Raw genomic sequence first — 19884 nt, 5'->3', positions numbered from 1 at the left:
GATATCTCCTCTTAGATTCAGTCAATTATTCTGCTAACGAGAACGAGGTATACACGAGGAGGGGGGGGGTCTTTCGAAATCTTAATCTTCACTTCCCCCCTTTTCGAAGGTAAGATGCTTAAAAAGGCTGCTCGAATAGAAAATGCATTAATGTCCCTTAGAGATTGTGAAAAAGATCTCAACGGGAAAGCGAAGGAAGGTTTTTTTTTTTTTACGTATTTTCAGGTGCAGTGTGTGTGATCTTGCGTTAAATTTTTAGCACTTGTTTCCGAATGGTGGTAGTTAATTTCAATATTTCCCAAGATGTTCTTTTGGAATTAAACTTGAGTGATTTTTATTGGCCGTGATGATGTTCTGCAACTTCAGGTCGCTTGTGGTAATTTTCGCGATTTGAATTTAATTTTTTATTTCATTTCTTGCCATAAATGGTGCTCTCCTGGTTGAACTCGCTGTTGAGTGGGAAGACATTGCTAGGAAACCGTCCATATCCTTTGAGAAAAGCGATAAAAACTTCGAATTCAATTTCTTCGAAAATATGAGCCTTAACAAAATTTCGCGTTTCTCGTTTTGATGGGAAAAGATGGTGCTTATTTTTGTGAGGGTTCTTTTTTAATGCGTTTTATAAAATGTAAAGTCTTAGATTTCAGCTACATTAAAGAAGCAGTACCAAAGATGCATTAATATTTTCTATTTTTGAGCTTTAACGTATGACATATTTTATCCTTCCACTTGCAAATCGAATAATTTTAAAATAGTTAAAAATATGTTTTATGTTACTAAATAGTAACATGCAATTATTTGCAGCACCTAAAGAAACATCAAGCAGAAAAATTAATAAAGAAGATCTGAATTATAAACCACGATAAAAACAAGCAACTGGTTTAGTTTAAAAAAAAAAAAATAGAATTACAATTGTTAAACATGCCTAACCCTACCCCTCCCCTCTTTTTGCGTCGATGGTTAAAAATGCGCTTCACTGACAAAAACAGTATTTGCTATCAACATTAACACTTTTTTTTACAATCAATTGGAGGTTATAGATCAAGAATATAAAAATTAATTTAACATAAGAATGAGACTGAAGGAAAAAGTGAACAATTGACTAGCCTTTAATCAATCGTTAAGAGAGGTGAAGGTCTTGTAATGAGTAAACTACTAATTATTAACAGGGACTAAAATCTAATCTTGCCAACTTGTGAGTTAGTTGCTCTCTTTTAAAGTCAAGGATTGCTTGATGAAGCAGAGCGACGCACGACTAAGTATATGAAATTGTACTATTTCTGAATTTGTCCACATTCCTGTTTGAAAATTGCAACACTATGAAGGAAGCATCATAGTTGATTGAAATTTAATACACAGTTGAGTGGTAATGGTACAAACAAATGATTACATTTTCAAACCAAACAAACGATAAAAAGAGATAGAAATTAGTATTTTGTGTGGCCACCACGCGCCGCGATAAGAGCTGCTACACGACTCGGCATGGAGTGAAACAAAGTTTGAATATCTGCCTGCGGAAGAGTATTCCATATTGTTTGTATGCGCAACCAAAGTTCGTCTGTCGAAGCAACAGGACGAGGATCACGAGCGAGATGCCGTCCAACGAAATCCCACACATGTTCAATCGGTGACATATCTGGGGAATGTGCAAGCCAAGGCAGAAGTGTACCTGCTGCGAATCAAGGTAGGATTTGACAGTCCTGGTGACATGTGGACGGGCATTATCCTGCAGGAATACAGCCCCTGGTAATCCTTGCAAGAAAGGAATAGCTTGGGGCTGTAAAAATTAGTTTATGTATCGAGTACTGTTCAAATTGTCCACAATTCGTAGCAATTGTGATAGTCCATGATATGCTATGGCACCCCCAGACCAAAACTCCGGGTGTTCGTCCACTGTGGCGTTCGATAATGCACTCCGGAATGTGCCGTTCAGCGGTATAGCGCCTGACACGAATTCGGCCATCATGGTGCCACAAATTGAAGCGGGATTCGTCAGAAGAGACGACCTACTGCCAATCAGCACACCTGCTCCTATGCACATTGGCCGATTGTAGCCGCTGGCGGCGATGGTTTTGCGTGAAAGTGAATCCTGTATAAAGGAATCCTTGCGCGCTGCCCACGCTGCAGCAGACGTCTCCGAATTGGTGAAGCACACAATGAAACACCTGTAGCTGTAGACCACTGTGCTGCCAATTGTCTAGAAGAAGCTGTGCGGTTCGTCAGCGCCATATGCACCAGGTGTCTGTCATCGCGAGCTGACGTCACATTTCGGGGTCCACTCCCGGATTTCCGAGCTGTCCGACCCTCGTCCGTCCACTGTTTCCAAAAACGCATGATTATGCTGCTGTTACGCTGCACACGAGCGGCTACTGCACGATAAGACAATCCAGCTTCACGAAGGCCGACGATTCTGCCCCGTTCAAACTCCGAGATTTGCTCAAATTTCGCTTTCTTTCGTCGAAGAGGCTTAGTAAAGATTCAATTAACGTTTACTCAAGCAAATAACCACCGATAATCATACACGCCTCGCTACAGCCGTTTACTTATATTCGGTTCGATCCGCCGTTCAGAGGGCGCTGCTCAGCTTACGCATGCTCTACCGGTCTGCAATTCTAATCATTTGCATATCATGCCCTACTTTACATTCCCTGCAATTTTCAGCTCACTCGCGTAAGTCCTTCGTGGTGTTGCAATTTTCACAAACGGGAGTGTATAATAAAACGAGGCATTTATGTTCTGATATACAGTGGTGGCCAAACCTGTGGAGACTTGGAAGTTTTTGTATGCTTATGAAAAATGTTATGAATTCAATGCAAAAATATAATTTTATTTATGTATAAAAAAAAATTAAATACTTGCAACACAAAAGATAGACGCAATAATTGTAACTTAATTGCATAAGAAACAGTCTTTCTTCGACAGAACAAAGCACAATACTAATGAGTTTTCCAACACATTCAGATTCGGCTGGGAATTGCCAACATTTGGTTGGCTTCGAGAAGAAGAATCGTGATTAGTTAGGAAAGTCAGACATTACAAACTACTCCACAACTGTGTTTGTATTACTGCATATACCTGTTTTTTGGATTGCCAGTACTATTTAAATTTTGTTTCTTGCATTATGTTCATTTTCCTTAAATTGATGTGTACGAGTTCGTCTTTTCTAAAATGTAACATATTCTTTAAGCCTTAAAAAAAAAAAAAAAAAATTAAAAGAGTTCACAATTTTGAACACTTGTATGCCTCAAAAGCAAAATTTTTCAAATCAGTAGTGTAGTAATTGTAGTAATACCCGAGGAAACTTTCCGAAACTTTTTCTGTACTTAGCCTCTGTATGTAGGTTTAGAGCTGCCGAATAGGACTCGACCGTTCTCTGTATGTATTGTATCTATTACTTCTTGTGAATCGGCATTGGACCCCCCCCCCCCCCTGTTTGTATTATTTTTTTTTTCTTGTCTCTTTTCGCCTAGTACCTACTGATTTCCCTCTGCTCCACCTTTCTTCTTTTAAATCAAGCGTAAAAATCGTTTTGCAACAAAAAAATGGTAGCATTTCAATATTTTTTTTTACCATTCTGATAAATAAAGAACATTACTCTTTGAATCGCAATAACTAATATTAAATTTATTATTTTATAATTCCCGACTCAAACGAATCATAGCTAAGAACACTTACGATTAATTCACCTTTCAATCAGAAAATACGGGTAATATAATAATAGCAATAATTAATCAAAATCGGTTCATCTGTTTAGGAACTACAATGCCACAGACAGGTACACAGATCTTTGAAAATCTTAAAATACTCCTGGAGTTACGAACTTTTTCTGTATACAGCCCCTGCGTCTAGGTTTGAAGCGGTCGGATTAGACTGGAAGTCTTCTTCTAATGAAAAAACTCGGCCGTTCTCTGTTTTGTTTGAATCTATTACCTCTTGCGAATCGGCATTAGGTGTTTAGACTCCCCCTCGTTCCTTTTAATTTTTTGTCTCCTTCTTTCGCCCAGTATCTACTTATTCCTCCTGTTCCACCTTTCTTCCTTTAAACCAAGCGTGGAAATTGTTTTGCGCGGGATTTAATGGGAGAATGGAGAATTAGCGGCTGATGTAAATGGTTTTTTCGACCGGTTGTTTCCCGGCCCGTTTCACTCGTAAAACCCCTCCTTTGCTTTGTACCTTTTCTTCTTTTCATTTATTCGGGATTTTCTTGTTTATTTTTCCCGCTCTTGGAAGGAGATACGCGTGTTCTTGTTTAAAATAGCGTTTTGATGTCGTTTTCATGACCCTCTTGAAAATGGTGTTCTCTTCCTGGGGAACGAGTTGCTGTTCTTTCGATAGCCCACTCTGGAATACGTCTCCCTGGCATATTTAATTTAATTTTTTTTTTTCTGCAGTGTATATTTTACGGATGAAATTCTTCGGACTTTTCTTAAAATTTGAGAAATTTTTCGATTTTTTTTTTGACTTAAAAGGTTTTTTTTAACTAGTACATTTGTACCCTCTTTGTAAACATAAAATGCTACAAACAAGGGTCAAAAAAAAAAAAATAATAATAATAATAATTTGAACTTAGACATCTTGAATTCAAATTATGTTTTTCGCAATCACGAATGTGTGTGTGTATGTAGGCGTTTGTGTTTGGGGGGGGGGGTATATTTGTTTGTGTGTGGGGGTTATGTGTATGTGTTTGTGTGTCTCTATGTATGCTTGTGTGTATGTGTAAGCGTATGTTTGTATGTGTGTGTAAGTGTAGGCAGGTAAGTGGCGCAACCTGGAGACGGTTTTCGCTAAAGGAGAACCGGGGGGGGGGGGGCCGTCGACGGTGGTGCTGTAGAGAGAGGCGGGGGAAAATGAAATCATAGGACATCAAAACAGTCAAGTGAGAACAATAAGCAATGTGATTGCTCAAAAAAATAACCCTAATGATTTTTAAAAAAGGAAGTTTTTTTTTTACTCTTTTTGTAAACATAAATTATTTCAAACAAGTGCCAACATTGTGTTCTAAATTTCAACAATCTCTCTTAAGTTCTGCTATTTCGTTTCAAAACCTATCCTTTGTGACAGGCACTGAGTTTGCTTAATGGAAAGTATCTTTATCAAGAAAGAAAAACATAAAAAACGGATGTGGATTTTCTTGGGTGTATGTGCCGTATTCAAATTCACACTTAATGTCGAGATTGTTAAGGTGTATTTTAGAAATTTAAAAAAAATCTAAAGCGTTCTAAATTAAAATTTAGAGCCATAAAGCAACTCTTTTTTACCCGAACGAACTTCCGTATTTTTTCAAATTTGATACTTCTTTATAGACCGCAAAAAAACTGCACCAGATGACGTTTCTTTAAAGTTTGGGTGATAATTAGAATACTAGGATTATTTGCTTTTAACTAATTTAAAAAAGCTTGCCTAAATCACCTTAGACGACCAAAGATCTATGTGTGGCAATACTAAGAGGAAAATGAATTAAATGAATTTTTCTGTGTTAATGTGTAATCTTAATTGAAGCACTGTTGCAGAGGGGGAGGGGGGGTGCGCTTATGTAGAGAGAATTTATATCTGTTATCGTTTGAGAGAAATGTGGTAATAAACACCCGCCGGCTAATTAACTAGTTGCAAATAAATGGTTTGCTTTTATGGTAAAATTAAATAGTCACTCAAAGAAGGAAAGAATTACAAAGAAAAAAATAAATAAAAAGTGTAAGCTAAGTTTTTGTAACACTTTTAGCACATCTTGTTTTCTTTTCTTTTTTTTTCTTTTTTTTTTTTTTTTTTTGAGCAATCACGATTGCTTATTGCTTTCATTTGACTGTTTTTGAGGTCCTTTGATTTTTCCCACCGCCACCCTCTGCACCATCACCGTGGACAGGCGGGCTCCTCACACTGCTGCTCCTATAGCGAAAGCCGTCTCCAGGTTGCATCCATGTCCTACACACACGCGCATACATACACAACTACACACACACGCATACATACACAACTACACACACGCATACATACACAACTACGCACACACACACACAAACACATACATACAGACACTTACACATATACACACACAAAAACCTACACACACAAAACTACCCACACTTTATGCCTGCACACAGACACAAACACACATGCCTACACACACATACCCCATACACACAAACACACATCCCCCCCCCCCCACACACACACTCGTGATTGCGAAAAACATAATTTGAATTCAAGATGTCAAAATTCAAATTAATTTTTTTTTAAATTTTTGCTAGGATTTTTAAATTAGCTCTTAACTAGCAATTGCTATAAATTTTCTCATATCAACAGACTTCAGCTGTTATCCTTTTACAAATGAATTAAAAAATTCTTCGCTATCGATTTGATTTCTTAAGCAGGAAAATAGTAAAATTGCTTCGTAAATTTAATAACTTAACGAATTCACGAACAAAAAAGTGTCCAAGATTTCTCCTAATTTAATTTGTAGCAATTAGAAAAACTTCAACTTTTTAAAATTCTCCGTGTTTTTTTTTTTTTTTTTCTCTCTCTCTCTCTAATCTCTATCTCCTGTTATTTTAAATGTATTATACTCACAAAACACTAATTATAATTTTTCAAAACCTCTTTATGTGAAAGTAATTGAAGTTATATGAGTACGTTGATCTGGTGATCGATGAAAACATGTTCTGACTCAATTTTTGTGTCCTATTTTGAGTGAAACACTAATATTAAATATGTCAATGCTACTATTTATGCTACTATAATAGTTTTAATTGCTTTTATTCAAATTTTACAGTAGAATATTTTTTATTATGTGTAAGAGCATAGGGTTTTTATCTCGCTAATTAAAAAAATAATTTCGTAACTTCTTCTAGGCGGAAAAGGCGGAATTTCAGTAAACAAGCAACAGAAATCCTCAACGAATACTTTTATTCCCACCTCAGTAATCCCTATCCTAGTGAAGAAGCGAAAGAAGAGTTAGCTAGGAAGTGTGGTATTACTGTATCTCAGGTAAGAATTTTTGTCTCTCTTAAAGTTTTCAAATGCATTTTTGCTGGTTTCAATCCTAAAATGTAACTGATTATTTGCACGATTCCATTAGTCCTATGGATGATAGTTAGTTGATAACGGATGTTTTTGTATCTAGTTTAGTTTAGTTTTTTTTTTTCGTATTTTCTTACGAAATTTCTTTTATCATTGACCAATCAGGCTTCCATAATATTTTTTAATACATCTTCAATACATATGTGTATACAGAGATGTGTTTAGCACACATGTCTATTTCACGTGTTGAAAACCAAAAATACGCTTTAAAAATTTCACCAGGATTTGTTTTTTAAATAATAATTTATCAGCCTGGAAAATTGGAGAAAACATTAATTTGAATGTATAAAAATAGTACATTTGAATGTTTTTTAAGTTTTTTTATAGTTAAAAACGTCAACCATTCTAAATGCTAAAATATATTTTAAAAAAAAAATAGTACTCATCTTTTCTTATCCTCAGAATGTTAGTTTTTATTATTTTATAGAATGGTCTTAGCTGTTTTTATATATTTCATTCTTCTGAAATGAATTTCGCTCCTCTAAAAATGTCAGGGAGAATTTTTTCACATTGAAAAAAGAAAAAAAAAAAAAACCTAGAGCAGTGTCTCTGTATATAGATATGTTTATTGATGTGTCGTAATCGATGATTGCCTGAGTAGTTATTAGAAATTTTTTGCACGTTTTATATATATATATATATATATATATATATATATATATATATTCACTTTTACTTAATACTACGTAAAGTCATTCTTGGTTTTCAAAAGGGCATGAACTTTTTATGTATATATGACTCTTGAATTTACGTAATATTTAGTTATGTACTTAAGGATTCAACTTTCACTTTCAGGTGTCAAATTGGTTTGGTAATAAAAGGATAAGGTATAAGAAAAATATTGGTAAAGCTCAAGAAGAAGCTAACCTTTACGCTGCCAAAAAAGCAGGTAAGCATCCTGATTTTTTTTTTTTTTTTTTAAACTGATTCTTTTGGTGTATTATTGAAAATTTGTTAAATGTACTGAAACTTGTGGGTGATTCATTGAAATAATTTTGTCAAGATATTCGCACAAATAAGAATAGGAGTTGTCATCCTGTTGCTGTTCAAAATAATGACATTTTAACTGACGGTGGTGAAATATAGAGTAATGACCAGTTAGAGGTAACTTTTAAGGATAATTAAAAGTAGGATTGTCCGTGTTTTCTTAGGGAGGGAGGGGGGGGATTTTTTCTGAATGCACCTGTTTTTGTTTTCGCTATTAATGTAATACAACAGTATGTCAAGAAACCAACTTCACAAGATCGTATCGACTTCCAAAACCAGTTTCAAGTAGCATGTTATTTTCTCCTGCAATAGGGTCTTGATATCAAAAAAGCAACTTTACAGATTCTAAACGAGCGCTGTTTATGTTTCGTTTTGTGTTGAATGGTCCAGAATAATGTTTTAATTTTCAGTTTGAAAAGAGAAATAAATGTTGTTGAAATTACACATTTTTGACTTATTTTTGTAAGTTTGGAAATTTGTTTGGGGCTTTACTTGAAATGCACTCATCGCATAGGTCTGTTTTGTTGATTGTTTGATAAAAAGAGTGAAATATAAGAGAACTATATTTTGGATTCGTTCTTTAAAATATTGCCCTAGCATTTAGATTCATTTTTTTTTCTATTTTTTAAATCAAGTAATGAATATGATACTTGAATCACTTGATCTCTTTTTCATGCAAATTGCTGACTGAAATTTTAACTATTAGAGCTCTAAAATTTTAGTCATTACCACCAAGTAGACAAATTTATTTAAAACGGTGTTAATTCAGTGAAAGTTACTTCTAAAATAATCTAGAAATTTGTTAAGATCCAAATAGTATTATTTGCACTTATGTGGTGGATGTAATAAATATTTTCTGCAAAAATGTGGGGAAAATTTCTTATGCAAAACAAAATAATAACTCAAAGTATGAATAATAAAGTTGCTCATGATAACTTGATGACTGAATGTGGAGACTCATGACGCGCAAATCCAATGTACTCGTAAAAAAGTTTCAGCAGAAAATCAATTAAGGACTACTTTTACGAATGTTTTAAAGGTTTGAAATTTAAATACCCACCGCTTACGTTTAATACACAATTCGTACACACTCGTAAAATATATTGAATAAATTGGTTGCATTAGTGTTTAAAATTCCAACTTCTGAAGAAAAAAAAATGACTTGAGCTGTTAGAATTTATTAATGGTCAGTCTCAATCAAATCGCCGAAGAATCTTCATACCACAATTAAAAATGTTTATATTTTGATCAGCCTTCGCTTATTAATCTGTTGCATCGTTTATAAATAATTAGTTTAATTCATGAATATTGAACCAAAAATTAAGACGTGACAAAGGCAACAAAATCGATTTTGGTGTACAGGAAAGTAGGCTTGATGAGTTGTAGAAATTTTTTCACATTTAATTCTTTTTTTTTTTTCCTTTTCTGAATGAAAATATTTCTTTCAGAAGCCAGGGGGAAATATTCCGTTTTTTCCGCTAACGTTGACGCGTTGTAAACATTAGCCATAAAATTAAGACGCGTTGTAAATATTGGCCACAATATTTATTTTGGTGTACAGGAATGTAAGCAAGATGAGCTCTAGAATATTTTCACGTTTAATTATTTTTTCAAATGAAAGTATTTCTTTCAGAAGCCAGAGAAAATATTCCGTTTTTTACCGCTAACGTTGACGCGTTGTAAGAATTATCCACAAAATTAAGATGCGTTGTAAACACAACCACAATATTAATTTTGGTGTACAGGAAAGTAGGCTCGATGAGCTCAAGAAAAATGTTCACATTTATTTATTTTATTTTTTTTTTCGAATGAAAATATTTTTTTTAGGAACCAGAGAAAATATTCTGCTTTTTATCGCTTACGTTGACGCGTTGGCCACAAAATTAATTTTGGTGTGCAGGAAAGTAAGCTCGATGAGCTCTAGAAAAACGTTCACAATTAATTCTTTTTATTCGAATGGATTTTTTTTTTCTCGTGTCAGGGAAAATATTCTGCTTTTTACCGCTTACGTTGACGCGTTGTAAACATTGGCCACAAAATTAATTTTGATGTACAGGAAAGTAGGGCTCGGTGAGCTCTAGAAAAATGTTCACATTTTTTTTTCGAATGGAAATATTTATTTCAGAAGCCAGAGAAAGTATTCCGCTTTTTACCGCCGATGCTCAATTGCGTGTATCACTGGCGTAGGCATCCGCCATTCACCTTGCAAACATTCCCCTCCGAAGTTCTCCATAACAAACGCACTCTCCGCCACTAATCACTGGCAGAGCGAGGCTCGTGGCCTGTCTGCTCGGCCCTGATAAAAGGGGGCCGGGCCCTCTCTCCCAGATTAGCCCTTGCTCCCTCGCCCTTATCTCGGCCAACCGTCTGTTCGACGGGCAAACAGCCCAAACTGTCCCCGGGTGCCCATTGCTTTTCGCCGGCACGCTCTCTCCCGGCCGCTCGCCGATAAGACTGCCGCCCGCCTGCATTTACATCTGGCCGACGAGGTTGCTTTATGGGACAGTTAAAATGGGCAAGAAAGGGGGCCCTGAGCCGAGGAATTACGAGATCCGCCCTTTCTAGGAGTGTGCGCGCCCCTTTCCATTTCGGATTTGAGATGATAATAATGCGGAGGGAGCCCCTTTTTCGAAAATTTTCTCCTTTTCTTCCTCTCCCCGCCGTTATTGTTCCCACCTTTGTTGCAGTAAATATTCGCTTTTATTTGAATTAGCTGACATACCTTTGGCGTTTTATATGCGTATATAGAGAGAGGGAGTTGGGTTCTGGAGTGAAGGATATATTTCATATTTGTTTGCAAGTCGCTGCCACTTCTCCCGTGCGAGGGAAGTGTGTTTGTATTTTCGCCTTCTTATTGTTCGTGAAATATTTGCATGGAAATATCGCAATAACTTGAGAAGAAATGTCCAAAATGATTCTTCATTGGACTGCTGTTGTATGATCCTCCCCCCCCCTTAATCGTAAACGAATTCAGTTTTAAGGAAAGAGCCAAAGCGCTGCTTGGAAAAAAAAAAGAGAAGTTTATTTTTAAAATTAATGACTGGGGGGGGGCCGAGTTAAACATTTTTTTATTGTTTGTTGGAAGTTGATTTAATTTGTAGGAAATGCTGAATGCTGAGCATTCAGAAATTTTAAGTTTTACTTGAGAATCACACATGCTAATTCTGATTGCTTCTTAATTCACAAAATACATCGATAGCACTAGATTTTATATTGCATAGTGCATATTTTTTCTTCAAACATTATGCTTCTAAAACCAACTGCCAAGTGTAAAGGAAAAATTCAAAAAATCTTATGGTCTAAACTAGTATTTTCTCGACGTCAAATTCGAAATTAATCTGCTTTAAGTTCATTCTCTATTTTACATAACAGCAATATTCAAGAAAATTAAAAATATTTTTTCTGAAGTTCGGCACCTTAAAGTTTTCTGTTTCATGTTTAGTTTTTTGTTCTCTTTCTTTCTTTTTTTTTTTACATTGTATCGTTTAAAAATAGTGTGAATGGTTGGGTTGTTTTTATTCCTACGAAATTGTTTACAGGTTGTTATGAATCCTATTAAATGAAAATTAACATATAAAATGTTTAAAATACTTTACCGAATCATTTATTTAGATTAAATTACAAAAGTTTTGTCTGCAATGAAGCTCGTTGATTTTTTGGGTTTGTAGAAGATATACCTAAATTCTGAAGCTATCTCCCAGCGCTATAAGCTTACTTTATTCTCTTATAAATATAATATTCTTCTTTATAAGTTAAAAAAAAATGTACGGAACGAGTATTTTTGGAATGTAAAAGCTAAAGCTAAGTGTTATGTAAAATATCAACTTGTAATAAGTATAAGTAAATGCCTTTCTTGAAAAAAAAAATAGAATTAAAGTACATTAAAACCCCTTCGGAATGTTCTTAGAAAAATTTGAGCACCTGTATTATCTAATTTAAAAGTATAGTTCAATACTTTTTTTTGAACACTGCAGGAAACAGTTTCAGAGATATTATTGATAGAAATCTCAGCTATCTAGCTAGATTTACAAATAGCTCTATAGGAACTTCGCCAAATATCTTCCAGCCGACTCTAGATTTAGATTTATTTTCAGTTATGAGGCTTAATTTGGCGAGACATCGCCAATTTATGACGTCACTTCCTTTCTGTTAATTCCGTTTTAATACTTCCGCTTTTTGTTGAAATTTGGCCTTCGTCGTGCCTAATGATGTATACATTGAAAATCCGAAATAATGATTCGAGATTGAGAAGAGGAGATCACTTTTTCACTAGGGAGTTATATTTCGAGCAAAAAAAAAATGTATGGGGGGGGGCATAACTTTATTGTTACTCTTGTAAACGGAATTTTTGGAATTAAGAAACCTAAATAGAAATTGTACTACAAAATCTTTCCTTAGTTGTCACATTCAAAAATCCTTTATTTGGAGATAAAAAGTATTCAAATTTGCCAAAGAAATCATCTTTTCTATTTTGATATTCATCGTAATTTTCCCACTCCACAATTTAAATGAGTTATCGTTAAATAGAGTGCTAAATTTTTTTTCCGACTTCGCCTTCAATCATCCTCATTCGCTCATAGTTAAAAGTTGGAGATTTAGAATTAAAAAATGAGAACATTTGCTTTCATTTATATTTTTTTGCAATTTTTAAAACACACACATATTTAGATAACTTCTTCCATCTTTATCTTTAAGGGTGTTATTCTAACTTCCAAACTCAACTCTCACGCTGATGGTGGTGGTAAAAAAAAAAGTCGGTGACTTTAATGGCAAACTTTACCAGATTCAATAAATATGTTTTATATTAAAATCAAAGCGCATCGCAAGATCTCTCTCCGCGCGCACCCTCAAGGAAAGAAAAGGGGAGGGGAGGAGAGAAAAAAGGAGCGAGAAAACTGGGGATTGTTTGAGTTTGTAGGTATCCTCATAGCCTGGACAAATGTTTGTGCAAGCGGGAAACGAAGTGTGCGTCTTTTCTGGCTGGCCGTTTGTGTGCCTAGCTGCTGATGGCTATTGCTTTCTTCCACGGGCCTGCTTTTATTGGCTCTTCGTCTTTTAGGGGGAAGTCCACGTTTATATTGTTTGTTTGCTGTCTATCTTACAGCTCCAGGTTTTCCCTTTTTCCGAGGGAAAAATATCAGCCTCCCTCCTGTGTTCCCTCCCTTTTCAGCTCTTAGTTGATGTTGGCAAGTTTTGCCTTTCCTGTGTCTTAACATTGCAGTAGCCTTTTATTGAGTCGATAGTTCTTTTTTTTTTTTTTCTTCAAGAATCGAGCGCGCTGTTTTAAGTAAACTTTTTCGTGGAAGTAATTAGCTGCGTCAATCTTTGGCGATGTAGTCGAGATTTAGTTTTTCGCGAGTATGCGTTTGAGTGGATTTTTCATTGCTGTCTATGCTAAAGAGTGGATCGGAAGAAATGTTTTCTTTCTGTTTTAAAATTTAACAGAAGTAAATGTTGGTTTTATTTCCGTTTGCTTTCCGAGTGAAGTATTTACTTTTGCTTCTGAAAGTTTGTTTCCTTTTTTTTTCCTCTTGCTCTTTTCGAAACTTAAATATGCGACTGCTCATTTGTTTGACTAACGAAGTTCAAGGAATTGTTTTCACTCTCTTTCTGTACCTCTTTTTTTTCTTTTTTTTAACCATAAGTGTTATATTCGAGACAATGTTTCTCTAATTTTCAGCTTCCCCAAAATTATAACTTAAATCTTGAGTTTTGATTGCGCTTTTTTTTTTTTGTAAAAGATATGAAACTAAAGCACTCTTTATTTTTTATTATAAAAATACTACAACTCAAAATGAAAATTTGAAATACGTATGCAAATTTACGTAATCTATTACTATATCTATAACTTATAATCAGTTCTTTTGCAATAATTTTATGAACTAAATTTTTTCGACAGTTCACTAAAATTAAATATGTTTCATTATAAGTTAATAGCTTGGTGCTGTGATACTTTGTAATACGTTTAACCGTCTTAATTGTGGGGCTTTAATTGCTTGCAGCACGTTTAAGGTGTTTTCGTTTTTCTTTTCTTTTTTTTCTTTTTTTCTAGCAACTTAGGACTTACTCCTAAATCGCCATGCATATGCGTCAAAGTTAACGTTTTATTGCTGTTAATATGACAATTCAAATCGGGTTCAACAACAAAAAAAAGATAGATACTTTTTGTTTTAATTTTAGCTGCAGTTCTATTTTTTCTTGCATTTTATCGCAATTGGAGAAAGGGGAAAATGGAGACTACAACGAGGCGTTTGGTCTCAGACCAACAATGAAAACATAAACAAATATATTGAGATTCCTATCTTAGAAGATTCTTTTTTGGGGGGAGGGGAGGGGGTAATCCGCAAATCCTTGGTTTTATTTCTTTTACTCTGTTTTCTTACAAGTTGAAAACCGGGAAGATGACTGTTACATTAACGTTACTCCAATCTGTTTATTGATGAACAGTTACAACAAGTTCTAAAGTAACCTAAAGATGTTATTTCATGAAATGAAAATTCCCAATTTTAACTCTGTCAAGCCAACGCTAGTAGGTAGCAACCATGCTGTCTCTCTCTCTCTCTTTCTTCCTTTACCAAACTCCAATTTCCTCGTCATCTCCTTCTTCCATAACCGAATTTGGGAGAGAAAAAAATCGGCTGATTTTTGTTCGGAGGAAAAAACGTACATGCCACAAGTCACCATATTATTTATCCGATATAGCTGGGCCTAACTGGATGAGAAATCCAGGAAACTCGTTCCCATAGGTTCTCATCCGAGAAGGCTTTTCCAAGACACCCCCTCTCCCCTCAGTGGGGTCTGGAATGTTTCCGTCCTACCCATAGCGCCCACTATTTCCTTCCTTTCCCAAACTTATTTTCTTCGGCGTTCTTCCGTTTCTAGGCGGATCAGCAAAATCTTTTTCGCCACCTCATTCTTTCTGCTTTGCTATTATCTTCTTCCCTTCCCTTTACTGCATCCGGGAAAAAAAATATTTTTTTCTTCCCTTTACATTCTTCAAAGACGGGTTTTTAAAGGTAGCTGTTAACGGATTTATAAGTGTTTAGCTTGAGGTTTATTGTTTTTAAACAAAGGATGAGTAGCTCTGTTGTTAAGTATGACGAAAATATGCTCATCTTTTATGCGGTGGAAAAAAAAGAAAACGTATGAGCAAGTTGAATTCGCCTTTTTGGAAGTGACTTTTGAACTTTCAAGTAAAACTTGAATTTTGAATTTCTGGAACACAAAGCTAAATCTCAGGATATGAATGACTGAGTACCTAAGTAAGTCTTTCTTCGAAATGGTTTGACTTGAATATATATGCTGTAGTCAAAACATTTTTATTTTAGAAAAGTTATTTCTCAATAATTTATGCATAAATTAAAAGCTGTATCGCAAATATTATGAAAAGTTTTTAAAAACCCTACTTTTATTTGCATAAATACTTAAACTTCCCAACAAATGATTGGGGGCTATTAAAAAGTAAGTGACATTCTCACATTGAGAAGTTGTGAGAAATTGATGTTAAATTTTTTGATTTATTGGTGAAATGTTATTAACCGTTCATGGCTACCTACCCAATTACTTTTTTGTCGTTTCTGAGCAATTTCAGCATGCTTCATGTTATTTAAATCGCTACTTAGTTTTTATCGCTTCAGGGGCCGTTTTTGGCACCTAAATCTACCAATCTACTTTCTACCTGCGAATCAACTACCAATCTACTTTCCCTTTTATTCATCATTTAAAGCGCATGAGTTTCCAGATAGACCAACTGAAACCCTCCTTAATTCCCTCTTTATTTTCGCTTCTTCCTTTTTTTTTGTACAGAAGGGTCAATATATCCGTCAAACGTTGGTGGCAGCTAAACATCATCAAATGTATTCATGATGTTGTTTTTGTGTCTTGATAAATAAAAAAATATTTTTTAAACAAAAATAAAGATCAAAATGGAAACAAATATTTAGAACTTAAGAAAAACGTCCACATACCCAACAACTTGCGAACTTAATTGGCTTTTTATACCAGAGTGCAGGCAATAAACTACTTCATCAGTTTCTAGTGGACAAATATGACCCTGTACCAAAGTATCTTCTGTCTTAAAGATGTCATATGTTTTGCTACCTTGTATCATACATGGGCAGCTTGCTTAATTCGCAGGAGTATGGCAAAATGACTTTTAAGTGCAAGAGAATTGAATTCTTTTTTACCTATATCTATTGATTTAAGCCAGAGCAGTTTAACCATATGGAGGAGTCAGGAAAAGTGGGACAGCAATGTTTATACCTAAAAAAGAAAATGTGAAAAATAATTTTTCACATTTTATTTTGTCATAAATGCAGCTGTCCCGTTTCTCCCACTATGAATGACTCTCGTTGTTTGTTAAGAACCATATAGATTTATATGTTGTGCGAGAAATGAAAAGCTATTTAATTCCTTTATTATTTGAATATGGAACTACATTTGGAACATACTTATTACGTCTGGACGTTTTTAGTTTAAAAGAAACCCGAAAACCCTAAAAAAAACCTAAATTTCCCAGTCTCTTTTAACAGCCGCATATGAACTTATTTTTACCAAAATGCTGCATTTAAATATAAAAATAATCATTGTTATTCGAAGTTTTAAGTCATTATCTTGAAAAATACAACGCAACATGAGGAGGAATGCATTTGGGACTTAATATGACTTTTCATTCCCCGCAATATTTTATCGTAGGACCACTTTGACTCAGTAAAAGGGGACCAATTTGCCAGTAAAACCTTCTTTTACCCACTTTGAAGACACAAGAGCCTGGTCAGGAACGTGACTTTACCATGGAGACGGCAAACTATTCCTACGGATACGGCCGCTTTCGACACCAATTATTATTATTACGTGTTTGTGCCCCTGTTCACTGATATCTCTTTAATTACACGTCGTTAAGATTTCAAGGGAAAAAGGGAAAAACTCAAAGTAAAAAAAATCTCTATTCCCGTGTATTTAATCCTTTAGACCTCTTAAGATGCTTTCGCTTTTGTTAAAGATATTGTACGAATTTATTTATTATACTCTTTTTTTTTTCTCGGTTTAAATGATGCGCTTGCATTCCTTGTTAAAAAGCTTTCTCCAATGTTAATTGGTCTTGGATGGTAAAAAAAAGGGAGTTTTTCGCAGCGATTTTGATGACACAAATTGCCTGACATTATGTCGTGCTTTAAGGGCCATCTTTTGGAACGATGCTTTTCATCGGTGGAGTCGGCTAATTAAAATCCAATTTCTTTTAAATTTAATTTTGACTTCTGGAAATTCTTGAAGATACTCTTATTAGAATTCTCAAGATTTCATATTTCACTTAATGATTATCTGATGAAAGAATATGAGTGCACATTTGAAGATCCAATTATTGTAGTCTGCAAATAAGCATAAGACGAAATCAGTTTAATTTTTCTTAAAGTCAAATTTTCTATTCGTCGGAAGTATTTTGTTTTATATCAGAGTAATGGGGCTACAATTTCCATACAATATTTTCCAGATAAAAAGTTTTTTTGTCTCACCATTTAATGTGAATGAACGTAATCTGCTCTATTTTTCATTTCGAGAAAAGCAACCAACTAACACAGAGCCAAAGCTATAAGTTCAAATAACCAGCCCATATATTGATTGACTGAAAGGTTCGGTATTTACAGCAAATTTCGATTAGTGTAGGTGGGTTTAGGTGTGTATTTCTTATGTTCAAATATGTACTCTTATTCCAACTTCAAGAACTAAGTGGCGTCCCCCCCCCCCCCCCCGCTGTTTAATCTGAGCTTTTTAATCCGAAATTTACGTTTATCAGGGCTCGGATTATCGAAGATCTACCTGGCATTTGAAGCAAATAATACAGGGTTCGTACGGGTCATGGAAATCCTGGAAAGTCATGGAAAAAAATTTAGCGAATTTCAGACCTGGAAAAGTCATGGAAAATTGAAATTTTCGTTCAAAGTCATGGTAAACTATTTAAAGTTATGAAAAAATGTCCTGGGCAAAGAGAAAGTAACAGTTGCTAAAAGAGCATCAGAAATATTGAGTGATGTAACAGTCTTACATATTAAAACTGGAAAATTGAATGATCGCAAAAACAATTCTGAATTTTGAAATCTCATTACATCCACTTCTGTAGCAGCCGCTCGTCTTTCTTTGCAATGTGGTTTTACTGCTTGGACATCACTCGTTTTGCATTTACAGTCGAGTCCCGACTTACGCGAGGGATGCGTTCCAAGACCCTTCGCGTAAGTTGAAATTTCGCGTTGTGGAAAATGGTATGTGTAAAAACTTTTATAAACATACCTATACGATTAAAGATACTTGTAAACACCTCCTCAAACTGTTCAAACCCATTTCTTAAGTATACATTACTGTTTCTTAAATAAAAAATTGAATTATAGTTATTGTATTTTTTAAAACTAAAGTTTTATTTAACATAAAATAACTGCTACGATGCACAAAATCAATGATCAATGGGAAAGGAAGAAGTAAAATAAACCACTATGGTACGTACATTATGTAGTAAGGAAAACAAATGCACTATAGTTGTTGAAACTTTCTCTTTTTCCTTCTATCTTCACAAACTTTAAATGAAAAAGCGCTCTTATAGGTGCCATTATATTTCATTAACTTTCCCATATAGAATGAAAAAAATTAATGGAAAATGAGGAGTATAGAGTTATTTGTATAAGCGATGTTCAGACTAGTATGGTGTGGGAATATCCGCTCTCAGTGATGCCAAAAGGATGAAGGTCCATTCACGAAAAAACCGCAATTTCTCTCGGAAAATTTTCGTGTTGCGGGCGAAGAATTCGCGTTAGGAATAAAATTCTTTACCGGGGAAAAAATCGCGTTATAGCCATTTCGCGTAAGTCGGATCGCGTTGTAGCGGGAGTTGACTGTACCATTATTTTCAAGACTTTTTATATTCTGTAGTAGCGAACTTGCACATTCTTGATTTTGCCACGCCCACTTAAAAAATGCAATTCAATTGCATCCGAGTTTGTTTCCATCACTCGTAAAAACTTTATTACTAAATTCATCAGAGTTTGTCTCAATTTGTTCAAAGTTTTAGAAAATGTAGATCTTTAGTCAGGTGATAAAACACAGAAATAGGGGAATTCTAATACTCTAAAACAGTACTGCCCAACATACGGCCCGCAGAACTAATCCATGCCACCCACTGCTACGTTCAATGTCAGGAATCAAACCCTATGTTCAGGAATTTCTGAACCTATTAATTTATATGCATTTGAAAATGTGCAAATAAGTAAACAAGTACATTTGAATCAGAAGATTTATTCGCTACTGAATGTTTTTCTTTCTTTTTTTTAAATATAAATATTTGGTTTAGAAACATGAATTTACTGAAGAATGGCTTTTCTTTAATGAACCAAAGTACTGTCAAGCTATGTGTATGTTTAAATGCACTGCTGATGCTAAAAGGCAACCTTTGAAGCAAATTTATTGAAACTTAGTTTTAATGACTCATTCAACCTTTGTCCCATTCATTATCATTTTACCTGTTTATAAAGTTTATTAGACATTTAAGCACCGTTATATTTCATTCACTGTAGTTTTACTAACTTTACTAAAAGTTATATGATGAAGACAAATAAGAATAGAGTTTAGTTTTTAGGTGTACACTGATATTTTTTCAATCTCAAGTAAGTGTTTCGATGAGGTAGAAGCATTCATGTAGAAGTTTCGCTAATGCTCATTTCCAAAAAAATTCCAGTTTGAAATTAAATAGTACTATTCTCATCATGTAACAAGGTCATGAAATTTTTTTATGAAGTCATGAAAACGTCTTGGAAAAGTCATGGAATTTTTTCATCCGAA

At 34.6% G+C, this 19884-nt stretch overlaps 1 protein-coding gene across 1 annotated transcript in view; it reads left to right on the top strand.

The window, feature by feature from the left end:
* The window catches only part of LOC129222359 (homeobox protein extradenticle-like), a 367046-nt gene that overhangs the window by 328126 nt on the left and 19036 nt on the right, over nt 1–19884 (top strand). Inside the window, exons 5-6 of the mRNA XM_054856854.1 lie at nt 6846–6981; nt 7870–7963. Of these exons, the coding sequence (XP_054712829.1) occupies nt 6846–6981; nt 7870–7963 (230 nt within the window). The remainder of the gene's footprint in view (nt 1–6845; nt 6982–7869; nt 7964–19884) is intronic.

Source organism: Uloborus diversus, chromosome 5 (genome assembly GCF_026930045.1).
Source record: "Uloborus diversus isolate 005 chromosome 5, Udiv.v.3.1, whole genome shotgun sequence".
Taxonomy (NCBI): Eukaryota; Metazoa; Arthropoda; class Arachnida; order Araneae; family Uloboridae; genus Uloborus; species Uloborus diversus.
This window is presented reverse-complemented; position numbering and strand designations above follow the sequence as displayed.